This window comes from Taudactylus pleione, unplaced genomic scaffold (assembly GCF_031769625.1).
Source record: "Taudactylus pleione unplaced genomic scaffold, aTauple2 ptg000360l, whole genome shotgun sequence".
In the NCBI taxonomy this organism is placed as follows: Eukaryota; Metazoa; Chordata; class Amphibia; order Anura; family Myobatrachidae; genus Taudactylus; species Taudactylus pleione.
In genome coordinates, this window is record NW_028284761.1 from 7,007,336 (window position 1) to 7,034,015 (window position 26,680).

General features: G+C 49.3%; 1 protein-coding gene across 1 annotated transcript in view; it reads right to left on the reverse strand.

Moving 5' to 3' along the window:
• Positions 1-26,680, reverse strand: part of PKHD1L1 (PKHD1 like 1) — a 426,685-nt gene that overhangs the window by 284,095 nt on the left and 115,910 nt on the right. The window contains exons 41-45 of the mRNA XM_088444365.1: positions 26,164-26,409; positions 24,737-24,886; positions 23,931-24,108; positions 22,216-22,372; positions 20,812-20,968 (exon numbers count right to left, since the gene is read on the reverse strand). Coding sequence (XP_088300491.1) covers positions 20,812-20,968; positions 22,216-22,372; positions 23,931-24,108; positions 24,737-24,886; positions 26,164-26,409 — 888 coding nt within the window. The remainder of the gene's footprint in view (positions 1-20,811; positions 20,969-22,215; positions 22,373-23,930; positions 24,109-24,736; positions 24,887-26,163; positions 26,410-26,680) is intronic.

The following is a 26,680-nucleotide window of genomic DNA, read 5'->3' on the forward strand; positions in this document are numbered from 1 at the left end:
TCAGAGAGATGATGGTGTGGCAGAGAGGTGATGCAGGGAGATGAAGGCATGGCAGAAAGATGACACAGGGAGATGATGGTGTGGCAGAGAGATGACACAGGGAGATGATGGTGTGGCAGAGAGATGACGCAGAGAGATGATGGTGTGGCAGAGAGATGATGCAGAGAGATGATGGAGTGGCAGAGAGATGACGCAGGGAGATGATGGTGTGGCAGAGAGATGATGCAGAGAGATGATGGTGTGGCAGAGAGGTGACACAGAGAGATGAAGGTGTGGCAGAGAGGTGATGCAGAGAGATGATGGTGTGGCAGATAGATGACACAGGGAGGTGATGGTGTGACCGAGAGATGACACAGGGAGATGATGGTGTGGCAGAGAGATGCCACAGAGAGATGATGGTGTGGCAGAGAGATGACGCAGAGAGATGATGGTGTGGCAGAGAGGTGACGCAGAGAGATGATGGTGTGGCAGAGAGGTGATGCAGGGAGATGATGGTGTGGCAGAGAGATGACACGGAGATGATGGTGTAGTAGAGAGATGAAACAGGGAGATGATGGTGTAATAGATAGATGATGCAGGGAGGTGATGGTGTGGCAGATAGATGACGCAGGGAGATGATGGCGTGGCAGAGAGATGACACAGGGAGATGATGGTGTGGTAGAGAGATGACACAGGGAGATGATGGTGTGGCAGAGAGATGACAAAGGGAGATGATGGTGTGGCAGAGAGATGACGCAGAGAGATGATGGTGTGGCAGAGAGATGACACAGGGAGATGATGGTGTGGCAGAGAGATGATGCAGGGAGATGATGGTGTGGCAGAAAGATGACGCAAAGAGATGATGGTGTGGCAGAGAGGTGATGCAGAGAGATGATGGTGTGGCAGAGAGGTGATGCAGAGTGATGATGGTGTGGCAGAGAGGTGCCGCAGGGAGATGATGGTGTGACAGAGAGAAGATGCAGGGAGATGATGGTGTGGCAGAGAGATGACACAGGGAGATGATGGTGTGGCAGATAGATGACACTGGGAGATGATGTTGTGGCAGAGAGATGACACAGGGAGATGATGGTGTGGCAGATAGATGACACAGGGAGGTGATGGTGTGGCAGAGAGATGACGAAAAGAGATGAAAGTGTGGCAGAGAGGTGATGCAGAGAGATGATGGTGTGGCAGAGCGATGACGCAGAGAGATGATGGTGTGGCAGAGAGAAGATGCAGGGAGATGATGGTGTGGCAGAGAGGTGACACAGGGAGATGATGGTGTGGCAGAGAGAAGATGCAGGGAAATGATGATGTGCAGAGAGATAACATTGGGAGATGATGATGTGGCAGATAGATGATGCAGGGAGATGATTGTGTGGCAGAGAGAAGACACAGGGAGATGATGGTGTGGCAGAGACATGACACAGGGAGATGATGGTGTGGCAGAGAGATGAGGCAGGGAGATGATGGTGTGGAAGAGAGATGACGCTGGGAGATGATGGTGTGGCAGATAGATGACACAGGGAGGTGATGGTGTGACCGAGAGATGACACAGGGAGATGATGGTGTGGCAGAGAGATGATGGTGTGGTAGAGAGGTGACGCAGAGAGATGATGGTGTGGCAGAGAGGTGAGGCAGGGAGATGATGGTGTGGCAGAGAGATGAGGCAGGAAGATGATGGTGTGACAGAGAGAAGATAGAGGGAGATGATGGTGTGGCAGAGAGATGACACTGGGAGATGTTGGTGTGGCAGAGACATGACACAGGGAGACGATGGTGTGGCATAGAGATGAGGCAGGGAGATGATGGTGTGGCAGAGAGATGACGCTGGGAGATGATGGTGTGGCAGATAGATGACACAGGGAGATGATGGTGTGGCAGAGAGATGACACAGAGAGATGATGGTGTGGCAGAGAGATGACACAGGGAGATGATGGTGTGGTGGAGAGATGAAACAGGGAGATGATGGTGTGACAGATAGATGATGCAACGAGGTGATGGTGTGGCAGAGAGATGATGCAGGGAGATAATGGCATGGCAGAGAGATGACACAGGGAGATGATGGTGTGGCAGAGAGATGACGCAGAGAGATGATGGTGTGGCAGAGAGAAGATGCAGGGAGATGATGGTGTGGCAGAGAGATGACATTGGGAGATGATGGTTTGGCATATAGATGATGCAGGGAGATGATGGTGTGGCAGAGAGAAGACGCAGGGAGATGAGGGTGTGGCAGAGACATGACGCTGGGAGATGATAGTGTGGCAGAGAGATGAGGCAGGGAGATGATGGTGTGGCAGAGAGATGACGCAGGGAGATGATGGTGTGGCAGATAGATGACGCAGGGAGGTGATGATGTGACAGAAAGATGACGCAGGGAGATGATGGTGTGGCAGAGAGATAAGGCAGGGAGATGATGGTCTGGCAGAGAGATGACGCAGGGAGATGATGGTGTGGCAGATAGATGATGCAGGGAGGTGATGATGTGACAGAGAGATGACACAGGGAGATGATGGTGTGGCAGGGAGATGACACAGGGAGTTGATGGTGTGGCAGAGAGATGACACAGGGAGATGATGGTGTGGCAGAGAGATGACACAGGGAGATGATGTTGTGGCAGAGAGATGACACAGGGAGATGATGGTGTGGCAGATAGATGACACCGGGAGGTGATGGTGTGGCAGAGAGATGATGCAAAGAGATGATGGTGTGGCAGAGAGATGACGCAGGGAGATGATGGTGTGGCAGAGAGATGACGCAGAAAGATGATGGTGTGACAGAGAGAAGATGCAGAGAGATGATGGTGTGGCAGAGAGGTGATGCAGAGCGATGATGGTGTGGCAGAGAGGTGATGCAGGGAGATGATGGTGTGGCATAGAGGTAACACAGGGAGATGATGGTGTGGCAGAGAGATGATGCAGGGAGATGATAATGTGGCAGAGAGATGACGCAGGGAGATGATGGTGTGGCAGAGAGATGATGCAGAGAGATGATGGTGTAGCAGAGAGGTGATGCAGAGAGATGATGGTGTGGCAGAGAGGTGATGCAGAGAGATGATGGTGTGGCAGAGAGGTGCCGCAGGGAGATGATGGTGTGACAGAGAGAAGATGCAGGGTGATGATGGTGTGGCAGAGAATTGACACAGGGAGATGATGGTGTGGCAGAGAGATGATGAAGAGAAATGATGGTGTGGTAGAGAGATGACGCAGGGAGATGATGGTGTGGCAGAGAGATGATGCAGAGATGATGGTGTGGCAGAGAGATGATGCAGAGAGATGATGGTGTGGCAGAGAGAAGATGCAGGGAGATGATGATGTGGCAGAGAGATGACATTGGGAGATGATGGTGTGGCAGATAGATGATGCAGGGAGATGATGGTGCGGCAGAGAGATGACGCAGGGAGCTGATGGTATGGCAGAGAGATGACACAGGGAGATGATAGTGTGGCAGAGAGATGAGGCAGGGAGATGATGGTGTGGCAGAGAGATGATGCAGGGAGATGATGGTGTGCCAGAGAGAAGACGCAGGGAGGTGATGATGTGACAGAGAGATGACACAGGGAGAAGATGGTGTGGCAGAGAGATGACACAGGGAGATGATGTTGTGGCAGAGAGATGACACAGGGAGAAGATGGTGAGGCAGAGAGATCACAGAGGGAGGTGATGGTGTGACAGAGAGATGACACAAAGAGATGATGGTGTGGCAGAGAGATGACGCAGGGAGATGATAGTGTGGCAGAGAGATGAGGCAGGGAGATGATGGTGTGGCAGAGAGATGACGCAGGGAGATGATGGAGTGGCAGAGAGATGATGCAGGGAGATGATGGTGTGGCAGAGAGATGATGCAGAGAGATGATGGTGTGGCAGAGAGGTGACGCAGAGAGATGATGGTGTGGCAGAGAGGTGATGCAGAGAGATGATGGTGTGGCAGATAGATGACACAGGGAGATGATGGTGTGGCAGAGAGATGACACAGAGAGATGATGGTGTGGCAGAGAGATGATGCAGAGAGATGATGGTGTGGCAGAGAGGTGATGCAGAGAGATGATGGTGTGGCAGAGAGGTGATGCAGGGAGATGATGGTGTGGCAGAGAGATGAGGCAGGAAGATGATTGTGTGACAGAGAGAAGATGCAGGGAGATGATGGTGTGGCATAGAGATGACACAGGGAGATGTTGGTGTGGCAGAGACATGACACAGGGAGATGATGGTGTGGCAGAGAGACGAGGCAGGGAGATGATGGTGTGGCAGAGAGATGACGCTGGGACATGATGGTGTGGCAGATAGATGACACAAGGAGGTGATGGTGTGACAGAGATGACACAGGGAGAAGATGGTGTGGCAGAGAAATGACACAGAGAGATGATGGTGTGGCAGAGAGTTGACACGGAGATGATGGTGTAGTAGAGAGATGAAACAGGGAGATGATGGTGTGACAGATAGATGACGCAGGGAGATGATGGCGTGGCAGAGAGATGACACAGGGAGATGATGGTGTGGCAGAGAGATGACACAGGGAGATGATGGTGTGGCAGAGAAATGACAAAGGGAGATGATGGTGTGGCAGAGAGATGATGCAGAGAGATGATGGTGTGGCAGAGAGATGACGCAGGGAGATGATGGTGTGGCAGAGAGATGATGCAGGGAGATGATGGTGTGGCAGAGAGGTGATGCAGAGTGATGATGGTGTGGCAGAGAGGTGCCACAGGGAGATGATGGTGTGACAGAGAGAAGATGCAGGGAGATGATGGTGTGGCAGAGAGATGACACAGGGAGATGATGGTTTGGCAGATAGATGACACAGGGAGATGATGTTGTGGCAGAGAGATGACACAGGTAGATGATGGTGTGGCAGATAGATGACACAGGGAGGTGATGGTGTGGCAGAGAGATGACGAAAAGAGATGATGGTGTGGCAGAGAGATGAGGCAGGGAGATGATGGTGTGGCAGAGAGATGATGGAGAGTGATGATGGTGTGGCAGAGAGGTGATGCAGAGAGATGATGGTGTAGCAGAGAGGTGAAGCAGGGAGATGATGGTGTGGCAGAGAGATGATGCAGGAAGATGATTGTGTGACAGATAGAAGGTGCAGAGAGATGATGGTGTGGCAGAGAGGTGATGCAGAGCGATGATGGTGTGGCAGAGAGGTGATGCAGGGAGATGATGGTGTGGCAGAGAAATGACGCCGAGAGATGATGGTGTGGCAGAGAGGTGATGCAGAGAGATGATGGTGTGGCAGAGAGATGACGCAGGGAGATGATGGTGTGGCAGAGAGATGATGCAGGGAGACGATGGTGTGGCAGAGAGATGATGCAGGGAGATGATGGTTTGACAGAGAGATGACGCAAAGAGATGATGGTGTGGCAGAGAGGTGATGCAGAGAGATGATGGTGTGGCAGAGAGGTGATGCAGAGAGATGATGGTGTGGCAGAGAGGTGCCGCAGGGAGATGATTGTGTGACAGAGAGAAGATGCAGGGAGATGATCGTGTGGCAGAGAGATGACACCGGGAGATGATGGTGTGGCAGAGAGAGGACGCAGGGAGATGATGGTGTGGCAGATAGATGACACAGGGAGGTGATGATGTGACAGAAAGATGACGCAGGGAGATGATGGTGTGGCAGAGAGATGAGGCAGGGAGATGATGGTGTGGCAGAGAGATGACGCAGGGAGATGATGGTGTGGCAGATAGATGATGCAGGGAGATGATGGTGTGGCAGATAGATGACACAGGGAGGTGATGGTGTGGCAGAGAGATGATGCAAAGAGATGATGGTGTGGCAGAGAGATGACGCAGGGAGATGATGGTGTGGCAGAGAGATGACACAGGGAGATTATGGTGTGGCAGAGAGATGATGCAGAGAGATGATGGTGTGGCAGAGAGGTGATGCAGAGAGATGATGGTGTGGCAGAGAGGTGAAGCAGGTAGATGATGGTGTGGCAGAGAGATGACGCAGAAAGATGATGGTGTGACAGAGAGAAGATGCAGAGAGATGATGGTGTGGCAGAGAGGTGATGCAGAGCGATGATGGTGTGGCAGAGAGGTGATGCAGGGAGATGATGGTGTGGCATAGAGGTAACACAGGGAGATGATGGTCTGGCAGAGAGATGATGCAGGGAGATGATAATGTGGCAGAGAGATGACGCAGGGAGATGATGGTGTGGCAGAGAGATGATGCAGAGAGATGATGGTGTAGCAGAGAGGTGATGCAGATAGATGATGATGTGGCAGAGAGGTGATGCAGAGAGATGATGGTGTGGCAGAGAGGTGCCACAGGGAGATGATGGTGTGACAGAGAGAAGATGCAGGGTGATGATGGTGTGGCAGAGAATTGACACAGGGAGATGATGGTGTGGCAGAGAGATGATGCAGAGAGATGATGGTGTGGTAGAGAGATGACGCAGGGAGATGATGGTGTGGCAGAGAGATGATGCAGAGATGATGGTGTGGCAGAGAGAGGACGCAGAGAGATGATGGTGTGGCAGAGAGAAGATGCAGGGAGATGATGATGTGGCAGAGAGATGACATTGGGAGATGATGGTGTGGCAGATAGATGATGCAGGGAGATGATGGTGCGGCAGAGAGAAGACGCAAGGAGCTGATGGTATGGCAGAGAGATGACACAGGGAGATGATAGTGTGGCAGAGAGATGAGGCAGGGAGATGATGGTGTGGCAGAGAGATGATGCAGGGAGATGATGGTGTGCCAGAGAGAAGACGCAGGGAGGTGATGATGTGACAGAGAGATGACACAGGGAGAAGATGGTGTGGCAGAGAGATGACATTGGGAGATGATGGTGTGGCATATAGATGATGCAGGGAGATGATGGTGTGGCAGAGAGAAGACGCAGGGAGATGAGGGTGTGGCAGAGACATGACGCTGGGAGATGATAGTGTGGCAGAGAGATGAGGCAGGGAGATGATGGTGTGGCAGAGAGATGACGCAGGGAGATGATGGTGTGGCAGAGAGATGACGCAGGGAGATGATGGAGTGGCAGAGAGATGACGCAGGGAGATGATGGTGTGGCAGAGAGATGATGCAGAGAGATGATGGTGTGGCAGAGAGGTGACGCAGAGAGATGATGGTGTGGCAGAGAGGTGATGCAGAGAGATGATGGTGTGGCAGATAGATGACACAGGGAGATGATGGTGTGGCAGAGAGATGACACAGAGAGATGATGGTGTGGCAGAGAGATGACGCAGAGAGATGATGGTGTGGCAGAGAGGTGATGCAGAGAGATGATGGTGTGGCAGAGAGGTGATGCAGGGAGATGATGGTGTGGCAGAGAGATGAGGCAGGAAGATGATTGTGTGACAGAGAGAAGATGCAGGGAGATGATGGTGTGGCATAGAGATGACGCAGGGAGATGTTGGTGTGGCAGAGACATGACACAGGGAGATGATGGTGTGGCAGAGAGACGAGGCAGGGAGATGATGGTGTGGCAGAGAGATGACGCTGGGACATGATGGTGTGGCAGATAGATGACACAAGGAGGTGATGGTGTGACAGAGATGACACAGGGAGAAGATGGTGTGGCAGAGAGATGACACAGGGAGATGATGGTGTGGCAGAGAGATGACACAGAGAGATGATGGTGTGGCAGAGAGTTGACACGGAGATGATGGTGTAGTAGAGAGATGAAACAGGGAGATGATGGTGTGACAGATAGATGACGCAGGGAGGTGATGGTGTGGCAGAGAGATGACGCAGGGAGATGATGGCGTGGCAGAGAGATGACACAGGGAGATGATGGTGTGGCAGAGAGATGACACAGGGAGATGAAGGTGTGGCAGAGAAATGACAAAGGGAGATGATGGTGTGGCAGAGAGATGACGCAGAGAGATGATGGTGTGGCAGAGAGATGACGCAGGGAGATGATGGTGTGGCAGAGAGATGATGCAGGGAGATGATGGTGTGGCAGAGAGGTGATGCAGAGTGATGATGGTGTGGCAGAGAGGTGCCGCAGGGAGATGATGGTGTGACAGAGAGAAGATGCAGGGAGATGATGGTGTGGCAGAGAGATGACACAGGGAGATGATGGTGTGGCAGATAGATGACACAGGGAGATGATGTTGTGGCAGAGAGATGACACAGGGAGATGATGGTGTGGCAGATAGATGACACAGGGAGGTGATGGTGTGGCAGAGAGATGACGAAAAGAGATGATGGTGTGGCAGAGAGATGAGGCAGGGAGATGATGGTGTGGCAGAGAGATGATGGAGAGTGATGATGGTGTGGCAGAGAGGTGATGCAGAGAGATGATGGTGTAGCAGAGAGGTGAAGCAGGGAGATGATGGTGTGGCAGAGAGATGACGCAGGAAGATGATTGTGTTACAGACAGAAGGTGCAGAGAGATGATGGTGTGGCAGAGAGGTGATGCAGAGCGATGATGGTGTGGCAGAGAGGTGATGCAGGGAGATGATGGTGTGGCAGAGAGGTAACACAAGGAGATGATGGTGTGGCAGAGAGATGATGCAGGGAGATGATGGTGTGGCAGAGAAATGACGCCGAGAGATGATGGTGTGGCAGAGAGGTGATGCAGAGAGATGATGGTGTGGCAGAGAGATGACGCAGGGAGATGATGGTGTGGCAGAGAGATGACGCAGGGAGATGATGGTGTGGCAGAGAGATGATGCAGGGAGATGATGGTTTGACAGAGAGATGACGCAAAGAGATGATGGTGTGGCAGAGAGGTGATGCAGAGAGATGATGGTGTGGCAGAGAGGTGATGCAGAGAGATGATGGTGTGGCAGAGAGGTGCCGCAGGGAGATGATTGTGTGACAGAGAGAAGATGCAGGGAGATGATCGTGTGGCAGAGAGATGACACCGGGAGATGATGGTGTGGCAGAGAGAGGACGCAGGGAGATGATGGTGTGGTAGAGAGATGACGCAGGGAGATGATGGTGTGGCAGGGAGATGATGCAGAGATGATGGTGTGGCAGAGAGATAACGCAGAGAGATGATGGTGTGGCAGAGAGAAGATGCAGGGAGATGATGGTGTGGCAGAGAGATGACATTGGGAGATGATGGTGTGGCATATAGATGATGCAGGGAGATGATGGTGTGGCAGAGAGAAGACGCAGGGAGATGAGGGTGTGGCAGAGACATGACGCTGGGAGATGATAGTGTGGCAGAGAGATGAGGCAGGGAGATGATGGTGTGGCAGAGAGATGAGGCAGGGAGATGATGGTGTGGCAGAGAGATGACGCAGGGAGATGATGGTGTGGCAGATAGATGATGCAGGGAGGTGATGATGTGACAGAGAGATGACACAGGGAGATGATGGTGTGGCAGAGAGATGACGCAGGGAGATGATGGTGTGGCAGATAGATGATGCAGGGAGGTGATGATGTGACAGAGAGATGACACAGGGAGATGATGGTGTGGCAGGGAGATGACACAGGGAGTTGATGGTGTGGAAGAGAGATGACACAGGGAGATGATGGTGCGGCAGAGAGAAGACGCAGGGAGCTGATGGTATGGCAGAGAGATGACTCAGGGAGATGATAGTGTGACAGAGAGATGAGGCAGGGAGATGATGGTGTGGCAGAGAGATGATGCAGGGAGATGATGGTGTGCCAGAGAGAAGACGCAGGGAGGTGATGATGTGACAGAGAGATGACACAGGGAGATGATGGTGTGGCACGGAAATGACACAGGGAGATGATTGTGTGGCAGAGAGATGACACAGGGAGATGATGGTGTGGCAGATAGATGACACAGGGAGGTGATGGTGTGGCAGAGAGATGATGCAAAGAGATGATGGTGTGGCAGAGAGATGACGCAGGGAGATGATGGTGTGGCAGAGAGATGACACAGGGAGATTATGGTGTGGCAGAGAGATGATGCAGAGAGATGATGGTGTGGCAGAGAGGTGATGCAGAGAGATGATGGTGTGGCAGAGAGGTGAAGCAGGGAGATGATGGTGTGGCAGAGAGATGACGCAGAAAGATGATGGTGTGACAGAGAGAAGATGCAGAGAGATGATGGTGTGGCAGAGAGATGACATTGGGAGATGATGGTGTGGCAGATAGATGATGCAGGGAGATGATGGTGCGGCAGAGAGAAGACACAGGGAGCTGATGGTATGGCAGAGAGATGACACAGGGAGATGATAGTGTGGCAGAGAGATGAGGCAGGGAGATGATGGTGTGGCAGAGAGATGATGCAGGGAGATGATGGTGTGCCAGAGAGAAGACGCAGGGAGGTGATGATGTGACAGAGAGTTGACACAGGGAGATGATGGTGTGGCAGGGAAATGACACAGGGAGATGATGTTGTGGCAGAGAGATGACACAGGGAGATGATGGTGAGGCAGAGAGATCACAGAGGGAGGTGATGGTGTGGCAGAGAGATGACACAAAGAGATGATGGTGTGGCAGAGAGAAGACGCAGGGAGATGATAGAGTGGCAGAGAGATGAGGCAGGGAGATGATGGTGTGGCAGAGAGATGACGCAGGGAGATGATGGTGTGGCAGATAGATGACGCAGGGAGGTGATGATGTGACAGAGAGATGACGCAGGGAGATGATGGTGTGGCAGAGAGATGAGGCAGGGAGATGATGGTGTGGCAGAGAGATGACGCAGGGAGATGATGGTGTGGCAGATAGATGATGCAGGGAGGTGATGATGTGACAGAGAGATGACACAGGGAGATGATGGTGTGGCAGGGAGATGACACAGGGAGTTGATTGTGTGGCAGAGAGATGACACAGGGAGATGATGGTGTGGCAGAGAGATGACACAGGGAGATGATGTTGTGGCAGAGAGATGACACAGGAAGATGATGGTGTGGCAGATAGATGACACAGGGAGGTGATGGTGTGGCAGAGAGATGATGCAAAGAGATGATGGTGTGGCAGAGAGATGACGCAGGGAGATGATGGTGTGGCAGAGAGATGACACAGGGAGATGATGGTGTGGCAGAGAGATGATGCAGAGAGATAATGGTGTGGCAGGGAGGTGATGCAGAGAGATGATGGTGTGGCAGAGAGGTGAAGCAGGGAGATGATGGTGTGGCAGAGAGTTGACGCAGAAAGATGATGGTGTGACAGAGAGAAGATGCAGAGAGATGATGGTGTGGCAGAGAGGTGATGCAGAGCGATGATGGTGTGGCAGAGAGGTGATGCAGGGAGATGATGGTGTGGCAAAGAGGTAACACAGGGAGATGATGGTGTGGCAGAGAGATGATGCAGGGAGATGATAATGTGGCAGAGAGATGACGCAGGGAGATGATGGTGTGGCAGAGAGATGATGCAGAGAGATGATGGTGTGGCAGAGAGGTGATGCAGAGAGATGATGGTGTGGCAGAGAGTTGATGCAGAGAGATGATGGTGTGGCAGAGAGGTGCCGCAGGGAGATGATGGTGTGACAGAGAGAAGATGCAGGGAGATGATGGTGTGGCAGAGAATTGACACAGGGAGATGATGGTGTGGCAGAGAGATGATGCAGAGAGATGATGGTGTGGTAGAGAGATGACGCAGGGAGATGATGGTGTGGCAGAGAGATGATGCAGAGATGACGGTGTGGCAGAGAGATGATGCAGAGAGATGATGGTGTGGCAGAGAGAAGATGCAGGGAGATGATGATGTGGCAGAGAGATGACATTGGGAGATGATGGTGTGGCAGATAGATGATGCAGGGAGATGATGGTGCGGCAGAGAGAAGACGCAGGGAGCTGATGGTATGGCAGAGAGATGACTCAGGGAGATGATAGTGTGACAGAGAGATGAGGCAGGGAGATGATGGTGTGGCAGAGAGATGATGCAGGGAGATGATGGTGTGCCATAGAGAAGACGCAGGGAGGTGATGATGTGACAGAGAGATGACACAGGGAGATGATGGTGTGGCAGGGAAATGACACAGGGAGATGATTGTGTGGCAGAGAGATGACACAGGGAGATGATGTTGTGGCAGAGAGATGACACAGGGAGATGATGGTGTGGCAGATAGATCACAGAGGGAGGTGATGGTGTGGCAGAGAGATGACACAAAGAGATGATGGTGTGGCAGAGAGATGATGCAGGGAGATGATGGTGTGGCAGAGAGATGACGCAGGGAGATGATGGTGTGGCAGAGAGATGATGCAGAGAGATGATGGTGTGGCAGAGAGATGAGGCAGGGAGATGATGGTGTGGCAGAGAGATGATGCAGGGAGATGATGGTGTGGCAGATAGATGACGCAGGGAGGTGATGATGTGACAGAGAGATGACACAGGGAGATGATGGTGTGGCAGGGAGATGACACAGGGAGATGATGGTGTGGCAGAGAGATGACGCATGGAGATGATGGTGTGGCAGATAGATGACGCAGGGAGGTGATGATGTGACAGAGAGATGACACAGGGAGATGATGGTGTGGCAGGGAGATGACACAGGGAGATGTTGTTGTGGCTGAGAGATGACACAGGGAGATGATGTTATGGCAGAGAGATGACACAGGGAGATGATGGTGTGGCAGATAGATGACACAGGGAGGTGATGGTGTGGCAGAGAGATGACGCAAAGAGATGATGGTGTGGCAGAGAGATGACGCAGGGAGATGATGGTGTGGCAGAGAGATGACACAGGGAGATGATGGTGTGGCAGAGAGATGATGTAGAGAGATGATGGTGTGGCAGAGAGGTGAAGCAGAGAGATGATGGTGTGGCAGAGAGATGAAGCAGGGAGATGATGGTGTGGCAGAGAGATGATGCAGGAAGATGATGGTGTGGCAGAGAGATTACGCAGAGAGATGATGGTGTGGCAGAGAGAAGATGCAGGGAGATGATGATGTGGCAGAGAGATGACATTGGGAGATGATGGTGTGGCAGATAGATGATGCAGGGAGATGATGGTGTGGCAGAGAGAAGACGCAGGGAGATGATGGTGTGGCAGAGACATGACTCAGGGAGATGATAGTGTGGCAGAGAGATGACACAGGGAGATGATGGTGTGGCAGATAGATGATGCAGGGAGGTGATGATGTGACAGAGAGATGACACAGGGAGATGATGGTGTGGCAGGGAGATGACACAGGGAAATGATGGTGTGGCAGAGAGATGACGTAGGGAGATGATGGTGTGGCAGATAGATGACGCAGGGAGGTGATGATGTGACAGAGAGATGACACAGGGAGATGATGGTGTGGCAGGGAGATGACACAGGGAGATGATGGTGTGGCAGAGAGATGACACAGGGAGATGATGTTGTGGCAGAGAGATGACACAGGGAGATGATGGTGTGGCAGATAGATGACACAGGGAGGTGATGGTGATGGTGTGGCAGAGAGATGATGCAAAGAGATGATGGTGTGGCAGAGAGATGACGCAGGGAGATGATGTTGTGGCAGAGAGATGACGCAGGGAGATGATGGTTTGGCAGAGAGATGATGCAGAGAGATGATGGTGTGGCAGAGAGGTGATGCAGAGAGATGATGGTGTGGCAGAGAGATGACGCAGGGAGATGATGGTGTGGCAGAGAGATGATGCAGGAAGATGATGGTGTGACAGAGTGAAGATGCAGAAAGATGATGGTGTGGCAGAGAGGTGATGCAGAGCAATGATGGTGTGGCAGAGAGGTGATGCAGGGAGATGATGGTGTGGCATAGAGGTAACACAGGGAGATGATGGTGTGGCAGAGAGATGATGCAGGGAGATGATGGTGTGGCAGAGAGATGATGCAGGGAGATGATGGTGTGGCAGAGAAATGATGCAGAGAGATGATGGTGTGGCAGAGAAATGACGCAGAGAGATGATGGTGTGGCAGAGAGGTGATGCAGAGAGATGATGGTGTGGAAGAGAGGTGACACAGGGAGATGATGGTGTGGCAGAGAGATGACGCAGGGAGATGATGGTTTGGCAGAGAGATGATGCAGAGAGATGATGGTGTGGCAGAGAGGTGATGCAGAGAGATGATGGTGTGCAGAGACATGACACAGGGAGATGATGGTGTGGCAGAGAGATGAGGCAGGGAGATGATGGTGTGGCAGAGAGATGATGCAGGGAGATGATGGTGTGGCAGATAGATGACGCAGGGAGGTGATGATGTGACAGAGAGATGACACAGGGAGATGATGGTGTGGCAGGGAGATGACACAGGGAGATGATGGTGTGGCAGAGAGATGACGCATGGAGATGATGGTGTGGCAGATAGATGACGCAGGGAGGTGATGATGTGACAGAGAGATGACACAGGGAGATGATGGTGTGGCAGGGAGATGACACAGGGAGATGTTGTTGTGGCTGAGAGATGACACAGGGAGATGATGTTATGGCAGAGAGATGACACAGTGAGATGATGGTGTGGCAGATAGATGACACAGGGAGGTGATGGTGTGGCAGAGAGATGACACAGGGAGATGATGGTGTGGCAGAGAGATGACACAGGGAGATGATGGTGTGGCAGAGAGATGATGTAGAGAGATGATGGTGTGGCAGAGAGGTGAAGCAGAGAGATGATGGTGTGGCAGAGAGATGAAGCAGGGAGATGATGGTGTGGCAGAGAGATGATGCAGGAAGATGATGGTGTGGCAGAGAGATTACGCAGAGAGATGATGGTGTGGCAGAGAGAAGATGCAGGGAGATGATGATGTGGCAGAGAGATGACATTGGGAGATGATGGTGTGGCAGATAGATGATGCAGGGAGATGATGGTGTGGCAGAGAGAAGACGCAGGGAGATGATGGTGTGGCAGAGACATGACTCAGGGAGATGATAGTGTGGCAGAGAGATGACACAGGGAGATGATGGTGTGGCAGATAGATGATGCAGGGAGGTGATGATGTGACAGAGAGATGACACAGGGAGATGATGGTGTGGCAGGGAGATGACACAGGGAAATGATGGTGTGCCAGAGAGATGACGTAGGGAGATGATGGTGTGGCAGATAGATGACGCAGGGAGGTGATGATGTGACAGAGAGATGACACAGGGAGATGATGGTGTGGCAGGGAGATGACAAAGGGAGATGATGGTGTGGCAGAGAGATGACACAGGGAGATGATGTTGTGGCAGAGAGATGACACAGGGAGATGATGGTGTGGCAGATAGATGACACAGGGAGGTGATGGTGATGGTGTGGCAGAGAGATGATGCAAAGAGATGATGGTGTGGCAGAGAGATGACGCAGGGAGATGATGTTGTGGCAGAGAGATGACGCAGGGAGATGATGGTTTGGCAGAGAGATGATGCAGAGAGATGATGGTGTGGCAGAGAGGTGATGCAGAGAGATGATGGTGTGGCAGAGAGATGACGCAGGGAGATGATGGTGTGGCAGAGAGATGACGCAGGAAGATGATGGTGTGACAGAGTGAAGATGCAGAAAGATGATGGTGTGGCAGAGAGGTGATGCAGAGCAATGATGGTGTGGCAGAGAGGTGATGCAGGGAGATGATGGTGTGGCATAGAGGTAACACAGGGAGATGATGGTGTGGCAGAGAGATGATGCAGGGAGATGATGGTGTGGCAGAGAGATGATGCAGGGAGATGATGGTGTGGCAGAGAAATGATGCAGAGAGTTGATGGTGTGGCAGAGAAATGACGCAGAGAGATGATGGTGTGGCAGAGAGGTGATGCAGAGAGATGATGGTGTGGAAGAGAGGTGACACAGGGAGATGATGGTGTGGCAGAGAGATGACACAGGGAGATGATGTTGTGGCAGAGAGATGACACAGGGAGATGATGGTGTGGCAGATAGATGACACAGGGAGGTGATGGTGATGGTGTGGCAGAGAGATGACGCAAAGAGATGATGGTGTGGCAGAGAGATGATGCGGGGAGATGATGGTGTGACAGAGAGATGACGCAGGGAGATGATGGTTTGGCAGAGAGATGATGCAGAGAGATGATGGTGTGGCAGAGAGGTGATGCAGAGAGATGATGGTGTGGCAGAGAGATGACACAGGGAGATGATGGTGTGGCAGAGAGATGACGCAGGAAGATGTTGGTGTGACAGAGTGAAGATGCAGAAAGATGATGGTGTGGCAGAGAGGTGATGCAGAGCAATGATGGTGTGGCAGAGAGGTGATGCAGGGAGATGATGGTGTGGCATAGAGGTAACACAGGGAGATGATGGTGTGGCAGAGAGATGATGCAGGGAGATGATGGTGTGGCAGAGAGATGATGCAGGGAGATGATGGTGTGGCAGAGAAATGATGCAGAGAGATGATGGTGTGGCAGAGAAATGACGCAGAGAGATGATGGTGTGGCAGAGAGGTGATGCAGAGAGATGATGGTGTGGAAGAGAGGTGACGCAGGGAGATGATGGTGTGGCAGAGAGATGCATGGAGATGATGGTGTGGAGGAGAGATGATGCACGGAAATGATGGTGTGGCAGAGAGATGACGCAGAGAGATGATGGTGTGGCAGAGACATAACACAGGGAGATTATTTTGTGGAAGAGAGATGACACAGAGAGATGATGGTGTGGCAGAGAGATAACACAGGGAGATGATGGTGTGGCAGAGAGATGACGCAGAGAGATGATGGTGTGGCAGAGAGATGACACAGGGAGATGATGGTGTGGCAGAGAGATGATGCAGGGAGATGATGGTGTGGCAGAGAAGATGCAGGGAGATGATGGTGTGGCAGAGAGGTGATGCAGGGAGATGATGGTGTGGCAGAGAGATGACACAGGGAGATGATGGTGTGGCAGAGAGATAACACAGGGAGATGATGGTGTGGCAGAGAGATGACGCAGAGAGATGATGGTGTGGCAGAGCGATGACGCAGGGAGATGATGGTGTGGCAGAGAGATGACACAGGGAGATGATGGTGTGGCAGAGAGATAACACAGGGAGATGATGGTGTGGCAGAGAGATGATGCAGAGAGATGATGCTGTGGCAGAGAGATGACACAGGGAGATGATGGTGTGGCAGAGAGATAACACAGAGAGATGATGGTGTGGCAGAGAGATGACGCAGAGAGATGATGGTGTGGCAGAGAGATGACGCAGAGAGATGATGGTGTGGCAGACAGGTGATGCAGGGAGATGATGGTGTGACAGAGAGAAGATGCAGGGAGATGATGGTGTGACAGAGAGATGACACAGGGAGATGATGGTGTGGCAGAGAGATGACGCAGGGAGATGATGGTGTAGCAGAGAGATGATGCAGGGGCAGTGGCGAAACTAGCCCCCCCTATGTGCATGCGCCAAAAAAATGGACATGGTTACATGCCACAAGCGGCGTGGCCACTGAAAACATTGGGCATGTCAACATGACACACCCCTTTCTCATCACTCTGGGAACATTCCTTTCCATTACATATGCACCTTAATGCCCCAAGCTGTAGTGCCCCTCTTGCAATGCCCATTGTAGTAGTGCCCCTTATGCAATGTCCACAGTAGCAGTGCCCCATGTAGTATTGCCCTTTATACAGTGCCCCCAGTAGAGCACCCTTATACTGTGCCCCCCCTATGCAGTGGCCCCGGTAGTGGTCCCCATTATGCAGGCCCCCAGTAGTGGTCCCTCTTATGCAGGCCCCCAGTAGTGCCCCTTATACAGTACCCCCATTAGTGGTCCACTTTATGAAGGCCCCCAGTAGTGCCCTTTATACAGTGCCCCCAGTAGTGATCCCACCTATGCTGTGCCCCTTATACAGTGCCCCCAGTAGTGGTCCCCCTTACGAAGGCCCCCAGTAGTGCCCTTATGCAGTGCCCCCAGTAGTGATCCCCCTATGCTGTGCCCATTATACAGTGCCTTCAGTAGTGCCCCCCAGCCAATAGTGCATAACAGACAGACAGACACAAAACACTCACTAACTTACCTGAATCCCCGCTCCTGCCGCGCCCGCCACTGTCTGCTCATCTGTCCCCCCACTCAGTCCCACTTGGTACTATGGGAGAAATATCATGACGTCTTTCCCATCGCCCACTGCAGGAGTCGGAAGGCGGAGCTCATGAGTGAACTCCAGCCTGGCTCTGGCAGTGGACGCAGCAGACAATGAGAGTCTGTCTCACTCTCATTGGCTGCTGAATTAAACACATCATCGCTGGGTAGTACAAGTGTACTACCCAGCGCCGGCGTCGTTGCATGTGGAACTGTGTAGTGTGGACCGCACTCACTGCTGTCTGCACTACACTGAGTGACTAGGGTGGGCCTGTACCGTGGCTGGTGGCACCCCCCGTGCCGCTGGTCCTACGGTGCCCAGAGCACGAGCCCCGGCGGCCCTGCCCTACTTATGCCACTGCGCTGGGGAGATGATGGTGTGGCTGAGAGACGACACAAGGGGGAGATGATGGTGTGGCTGAGAGACGACACAAGGGGGAGATAATGCTGTGGCTGAGAGACAAGGCAGGGGGAGCTGATGGTGTGGCTGAGAGATGTTGGGGGGGATGATGATGGTGTGACTGAGAGACGCAGGGAGAAGGAAGTTACACAGGGGACAAGAATCTGGTTGAACCGCTGTTGTATGATGATGACCTTGTTAATTTGTTGATATTCCTATACAAACAGACATCTTCCGGACGATGTGACCTACATGAATAGTGAATACCAACTGAAGATGCCATATGCCCATGGAGGATACATTTTTCTTCAGAGGTTCCACATTGTAGAAACCACCGTATAGGTAAGGTGCATATGGAAAGGAAAGGGATGTTCCCAGAGTGACGAGAAATGGGTGGCGTGTCATGTTGGCACGCCCCATTTTCAGTGGTCACGCCCCTTCTATTATGTGACCGCTCCAATTTATTGCTGTGCGCCTTCGGCTCGGGCACATAGCTTAGTTTTTAAGTGTGTGCGCGGAGGGGCGCCGTTCTTCATCTTGTCCTGGGCGCCGAAAACCCTAGTTACACCTCTGCATACAATTTATAAGAATAATACGGTAGCAGAAAAATTCATAACATTTCGAAACACAGATAGCCTACTGCATGAAATGAATGTACCCCTCTCTTTATTGATGGCAGGAGATATTGACATTAGAATCCCCATCTCTGGAATTCCTAATGCTTTCTGTATTATAGGGTGTTATTGTCTGGTCACCAGCCAATAACTGCTAAGAGGGCCCATTCCTTTACAAAGCGGTGTCCCTGAGTGTGTGAGTGCCAGGATGGAGGAGATTGTGCACACTAATGGCCTAATTCTGAGACGCGTGCAGAAGCCCACGCAGCAGCATCTATACTTATTGGTGCATCATCTCAACAACATTTCTGATACAGTCGTTCTCGATTGCAACAGCGTCTTTGTGTGCACACTCCATGTAACTCATGCACTGTACAAGTCTTTAGAAGTTTTCAGGCATTGTGCATTTGCAATAAATTGCTAAACTAAGTGAACACCGGTGTTGTGTGCAACTCAGAATCAACCCGCAAGCAGGCATCTGGAGCATGAGCTTCACCGGGAGCAGGCGCCTGGAGCTCGAGCTACACCAGGAGCAGACACCTGGAACACGAGCTCCATCGGGAGCAGGCATCTGCAGCACGAGCTACATCGGGAGCAGGCGTCTGCAGCACGAGCTACATCGGGAGCAGGTGCCTGGAGCACGAGCTACACCAGGAGCAGGTGCCTGGAGCACGAGCTACACGGGGAGCAGGTGCCTGGAACACAAGCTACATCGGGAGCAGGCGCCTAGAGCACGAGCTACACCGGGAGTAGACACATGGAACACGAGCTACATCGGAAGCAGGCGCCTGCAGCACGAGCTACATCGGGAGCAGGTGCCTGGAGCACGAGCTACACCGGGAGCAGGTGCCTGGAGCACGAGCTACACGGAGAGCAGGCACCTGGAACACGAGCTACATCGGGAGCAGGCGCCTGCAGCATGAGCTACACCAGGAGCAGGCATCTGGAGCACGAGCTACACCGGGAGCAGGCATCTGGAGCACGAGCTACATGGGGAGCAGGCACTTGGAGCACGAGCTACACCGGTAGCAGGCACCTGGAGCACGAGGTACACAGGGAGCAGGCACCTGGAGCACGAGCTACACGGGGAGCAGGCACCTGGAGCACGAGCTACATTGGGAGCAGGCGTCTGGAACACGAGTTACACTGGAAGCAGGCACCTGGAGCACCAGCTATGCCACTGAGTATACGTTCAACTGACGCGGAGGTTTGCTTGTGTGCAAGCGGAAGCCCATGCCACCCAGCTGCCGCATCCATACCAGCCTCATGCTAGGTGCAGGAGATACGTCTGCAACAGACAAACCCTTTCCGGTACGCACTGCTTGTGATACATGCCTTCGACACACCCATGAAACTCCCACAGCTCAGGGGGGATACGTGCGATCGCACTCTCACCGCCCAGTTCATACCTCAAAACGCCCTATTTCAAGTCCGAATCAGAATAGGACGGACATGGGTAAAGATGCGCACATTCGCATCAGCGCTGTATGCAAAAACGCATCACTTGCATCTGTGAACAGAGATTATCAGAGTCAGCCCCTATGTGCCCTCCCTCATCTGCTGTCTGCACTAGGATTTCTGGTGATCACTAGACATTAAAAGGGCTACATCATTTAAAAGAAGGGACTCGGAGTGATGGTGTCACCAAGCCTTGCCCATTTCAGGCCCAAACGATAGCACCTATCGGGTTAGAATAAGGTCAATTTACTGAATCACTCATTGGTATAAATACTTCCCAATTTAAGATACTATTATTATCATTATTAGTATTATTATTATTATTATTATTAATATTATTATTATTATTATTATTATTATTATTATTATTATTATTATTATTATATTAAACTAAGGATAACCATACACATATACATTAGTGATTATAACAAATGAGTGAAATAATGAGTACACTGTGCTTTGACCTTCTTGGTCCCTCGTCATAGACCTTAGCAGCTGTGTAATGTCACTCATGTCTACTAAAGCCCCTGTAAATGGAACATAGCGACGTTACCTTGAATCAGCAGCATCTTCAGCACTGGCGTACTCTGGTCCAGCAATATGGTTTGCCCTTTTGTGATTACTGCCAATGACCCTTCATCCGGTGGGGTCTCTCCTCCCCAGGTGTACTTAGAGGACCAGACGTCAATGTAGAAAAAATCAGCGTTGTCCTGAAACAGAAACACAAATGAATCTCTTTAGAACAAATAGACTCAGATTTCTGGCAAAAAATTCAACAACATTGACCTGTAAACCTTGATAGTAAATATTAGACCATTGTTACATTGTAGCAGAAATTTCATATGGCTGCTAGCTGAATGTTTACTCTATATGACTATGGGCCTGATTCAGCAAGGAACGCAGGTGTGCGCACGCAGTCGCTGCGAATATAGGCTAATTAAAGCATACACACGGCAACCGCAGCATAAGATGCAGACTCCCAGCACTACAAAATGCCGCCCACTTGCCTTTACTCAAAGCCTGAGTAGTCTGCAACACAGCGGAAACATCGGTAACATCGAGAATCATCGGAACCATACGCACAATAGAGGATGACCTGATCTCGTGCAGGATTTTGGCCACTTCCTGCGTGCATCAAGTCGTCTGGCTGCGTATGCCGCCACACTGCCTTAATTATGCATGCCCCTATAACGGCGTCCCAAAAGCACAGGCACGCCTGTGTTCGCCCGACCACCCCCTGTAACCACCCACAAACGGCACTTCCTGTCAATCAAAATCGGAAGGGTCTGCGTACACACTGCGTGTAGCCTTCATACCCTTACCCGCTCGCACTGGCTAGTTAGTGCAGTGCGATGCATACGCATGAGCAGTGCACAAACATTGGCCGTTTGCGTGCGAATTCTCATCTGCGTTCCTTGCTGAATAAGCCCCTATGTCAGCAACAGGCTAACAATAAATGTGACACATTTTTGTGGCCAGTATAACATACCATACAACAGTGACGGGCAATCTGAATCACATCTGAGGCTGCACTGTGCATCACTTTAATCTTTAAAAGGGGCACATATTACCCTTAATCTCAGCGTAAATGAAAAAAAATACTAATCAAAGACAGAGACCTATCAGCAGGCATTTTATACAAGTGTTACAAAACATAACAAACAAATCTAGTAACAGTGAAGTAGGAAGGAATTGGGGCTATAGATGAGTGCTCGAAGCCACCGGTTGCCTATCACTGCTGTTCATGGTAAAGGTAGTATGTTAATTATCAAGCCTATTCTGTGGACACCTCAGTTACTCTTCATAACGCATAATTTATACAATTTAAATACATAACTTTCAGGTCCCCAGGTCCGGTTTAAGAAAATGTTCAAGATAGTCTTAGGTTTACTAGGATGGAACTGATATAGTCACAGTGCATTCCAAATGCAAAACCAAAATGTTCTACTTTTCTTACCAATTTAGCAATTCCTTGGTCTTCAATGTACACTCTGACCTTGGCTCTTTGTGAAGGTGATTGAGCACTTGTTATGCATACGATCTGTGTGCTATTAGATGACTGAATTTTACAGATAGTTTGTGCAATTGTGACAGTGATTCTTGAGGTGTTCGTGCTACAAAGGAATAGCGAAATATAAAAAAAATGTAATGAGTCACAACAAACCAACTGTACTTCTACTGTATGCTCCACTTAAGGAACATCTGCATACAAGTCCTAAATCTTATTTTAAAAGAATGACTTATCATTACAGGTTGAGTCTCCCATATCCAAATATTCCGAAATACGGAATTATTTTGGCATGACTGAGAAAATGAAAGCTTTGATTTTTGATGGTCCAATGTACACAAATATTGTCTAAAGCACACATTATTAAAAATAATGTATAAAATTACCTACAGGCTGTGTGTATAAGGTGTATATGAAACTTAAATGAATTTCATTTCTGTACACAAACTTTGTTTGAGCCACAAAATTATTGAAAATATTGTATAAAATGACCTGCAGGCTGAGTGTATAAGGTGTATATAACACATAACTGCATTCTGAGTGTATATTTGGGTCCCATTCCTAAGATATTTCATTATAATATGCAAATATTCCAATATACGGAATATTCCGTTATCCAAAATACCCCTGGTCCCAAGCATTTTGGATATGGGAGACTCAACCTGTATTATTATTATTACCCATTACTGTATTTCTGAATCTTGTTTCTGTACATTTACTTTTAACTCTATGAATTCATTTTAATCAAAGGGGATATAACATCTTCTCCAGTATAAGAGTCAAGGTGATGCTCTAGAGTCCAATATGTCTGTGGCACTTATCAATGTATACACAGCTTTACAACTTGCACTCATTATTTTAGCAATGTACTTCAAACTAGGCAATACAATTTTACAATAGACTGCTATTATGGACATCATGAAATTAAATAAACCAACATTTCAGAAGGATGTTCTGTTTGCAAAGTGTAAGAGTAACTTGACTAGGACGTTGCAGGTGAAAAGATTAATCCTAATCATTGTAAATAATCTATGTTGGTTTCAGAAGTGGGATTAATCTACAAATGTGATTCTACCTTTAGCCCTGATGTTCTTAGAACAATACAGGTTGAGTCTCCCATATCCAAATATTCCGAAATACGGAATATTCCGAAATACGGAATATTTTTAGCATGACTGAGATATGACACATAAATGCATTTCATGTATGTACACACACTTTGTTTGAGGCACAAAATTATTGAAAATATTGCATAAAATTACCTTCAGGCTGTGTGTATAAGGTGTATATAAATCATAAATGCATTCTGTGTTTAGATTTGGGCCCTATACCTAAGGCATTTCATTATGGTATGCAATTATTCCAAACTAAGGAATATTCCGATATCCAAAATGCCCCTGGTCCCAAGCATTTTGGATATGGGAGACTCAACCTGTACAATGTTGTAATAGATAATCTACAGAACTTTTTTTTTATATTCTCCAAGACCCTGCATCGATCATTGGAAAGGCTGGTCATGTATATGTAAGACATATATAAGCAAATTTTATTTCACTCTGCTAGGGGTACTATTTTTATGATACCTGAAATGTAATCATTAGTATCCTTGTTAACTAGCACAACAAACACACAACACTATCTGAAGTGCCTAATGTGGTGAATACCTGAACTGCAATCCAGTAATGGTAAGCCTGGTTCCCCCGGCAGTGCCTCCTCTTTTAGGAGTGACATCATATATAAAAGGGGTTAATGCAGAAGAGTAGGAAAAAGAGTTATTGATCTGTACAGTGTAATTTCCATTCATGACCTGGACATTACAGCTTTTGGAAGTTGTATTGGTATCTGTGAAAAAACACATAGTAAATGGCCTAGAATGAAATGTGTTACTCATTATCAGCTAGGAATATTCATTATACAGGTGGGCTAGAGTTTATTGCAGCAAATTGTGTACAATGGCAAAGTTAAATTTTTCTTGCAGATAACTTTAGTGTTCCAATCAATTTGCAGCTAACATCATCAGAGATCTGTTACAAGACAACATGGACATTCCACTTGACTTTTATCTTAGGTGCTCATTACACTGCTATGAAGTCTGCATTATCTAGGATATTCCACCAAATTGATATTCCGCCATTATATCCTTTCACAACAGATTAAATGGCCAGAGCATCAAATGTAATAATGGATTTTGTTCATGTCGTCAAATTCTAATGCAAGTAAAATAATGCTACAGTATATTTTTGGTGCCTTATGGCTGAGTGAGATATGTTCTGTTAATGTAGTTGAATAAATAGTAATTATTCATAAATAAAAGTCTATTTACAAAGAAGTGTTAACATATTTTCTCTGTATGAAGACCATGGGTGATAGTTTCCTGCTCTCCCTACTGAGTTATCTGCGGATTATATATTACATGCTCAGGTAGGTGAGATACAGTTGATGCGCCTCGCTATAGAAAGAGCTCACTTACCATTATTCATGGGCACTTCACAGAATAAGAGACTTGCGTTCGATCTCACACTGTCTACTGTGCAGGCAGAGTTGCAGACAAGCACTTTGGACAGTTGCTCGGCAAAACCAGAACCAGAGATGGTCAGAACTAATCCACCACCAAAGCTGCCTAAACAACAAGTAGAGTTCAATCATTGAAAACACATATTACAGTACATTAATATTGGGGCCATTCAGTTTATCTGGTTTGACACAATGGTTTTTCTTTGTTATTCTTTAATAATTGTGTACCTTGTCCAGATTTATATTTTATTTTCATTTCTATAACAAATTTAACCCATAACCCCTTTCCCACTGCCATATTTCCCCTACCCTCCACCTTACCTCCTAACTGCGTCTGATACTCAGTTTACCGTTAATTGTCAGGGTGTGTCTGTTTGGTTTTTTGTTTTATTCCATCAGTATATTTAGGTTTACTTCCCAATTGTCTCATTATTACTTATGTCCTCTGGCCAAGAATAAATGACTCCAAAAACCAATCAGATAACATAAAGTTATGCTGAATTATCTGTATATATGCGGATAAACAATATGTTCCTCTTCACGTTTCCTTCACGTGTAATGCCCGCCCATTTTATTTACCACCCCGCATCATACCCATAGACCCTATTATCAGTCCCAAATTTTTGTATTCTTTTTTTTAACCTCTCTGATTCTTTTCAGTGTCTCAGATACGCCAGTACTGTAGTTCTAAGGTGTTATATTTCAATATTTTTCTTGTCAACTTTTTGTGTTTGCAGCCTTGAAATGTTGGCTAAATTCATGTGTACAGTACATTTGCCTCCTGTGGTGAGAGGGGTTGTCTCTCACCTGAAAGACCCACATTCTGGTGGAATCAGCTCCCTCCAAGAGAGGCTGGAGTGAAACCTGTGCGTTCTGCATTAGCAGTGGAGGTGTGGAATTCCAGATTTTCACATTTACACAGACCCAGCTGGAATAATCACAAGAGCACAGGAAGGGTTTAAAACTCTCACACACCTGATGCTCCTTGCTCCTGATGCTGGATAAGCTAACCAGGCGATAGGCTGGGGGTGGTGGTTAGCATTAGGGTGCCAGGACCTGGAGGGTCCAAAGGCATTAGCACAAGGAGTGCTGAGACATTTACTTTTATGTTGTTTGCTTATTTTCTGTTATGTGCCTGTGTGTGTGTGTCCAGGCCTGACCTCACGTATGCTAAGGTGCAGTGTCTGCTACCATTAAAAAGATACTGCTTTACCAAGTACCTGCCTGTCTGGAGTACAATACCCCGTGTTACAATCCATAGACTTAATAAAATGAATACCTGTGACTTTATATTACAGTAGAAACCCAGATGTACGTGTTTTGCCTATAACAGTCATGTTAGATGTAGGAAGGAGTGTGTGTGTACTTTCAGTTACCACTCACCTTGATTTGGAGAGATGCTGGTGATACTAAGTTCATATGTAAATGCCGCACTGGATCTTGCAAAACCTTTCTCGTTAATCACTGTGACGGGGAATGTGCCGCCCCAGTTATCCCCAACTGTGCAGTTCAACTGGCTGTCAGACACTTCCGTGATGCCACATGCGGCATTGCCAATGGTCACCTTAATTTTTGAGGCATCCAAACCAAACAGTGAGCCAGACACTATAATGGTAGTCCCTGACGGTCCTGATGAAACAGTGTAAAGTACAGACACATCAGATGTGAAACTGGTTTAAAGGCATACAATGCAATTAAATATCTATATAATAATTGTGTAAGGTCTGTCCTGACTCCAGCATACACGCGCAGTGGGAGCTGGGGTGCACACTCCAATTTATCCCACTGCTAGGAAGATGGGATAGACCTAGGAAGAGGACCTGGTTGGCCGATGGGAAAGGAGTCAGTATGGGTGGGGGATGTGGCGCTGAGGGGGGGGGGAATCGGATAATGGAACAGA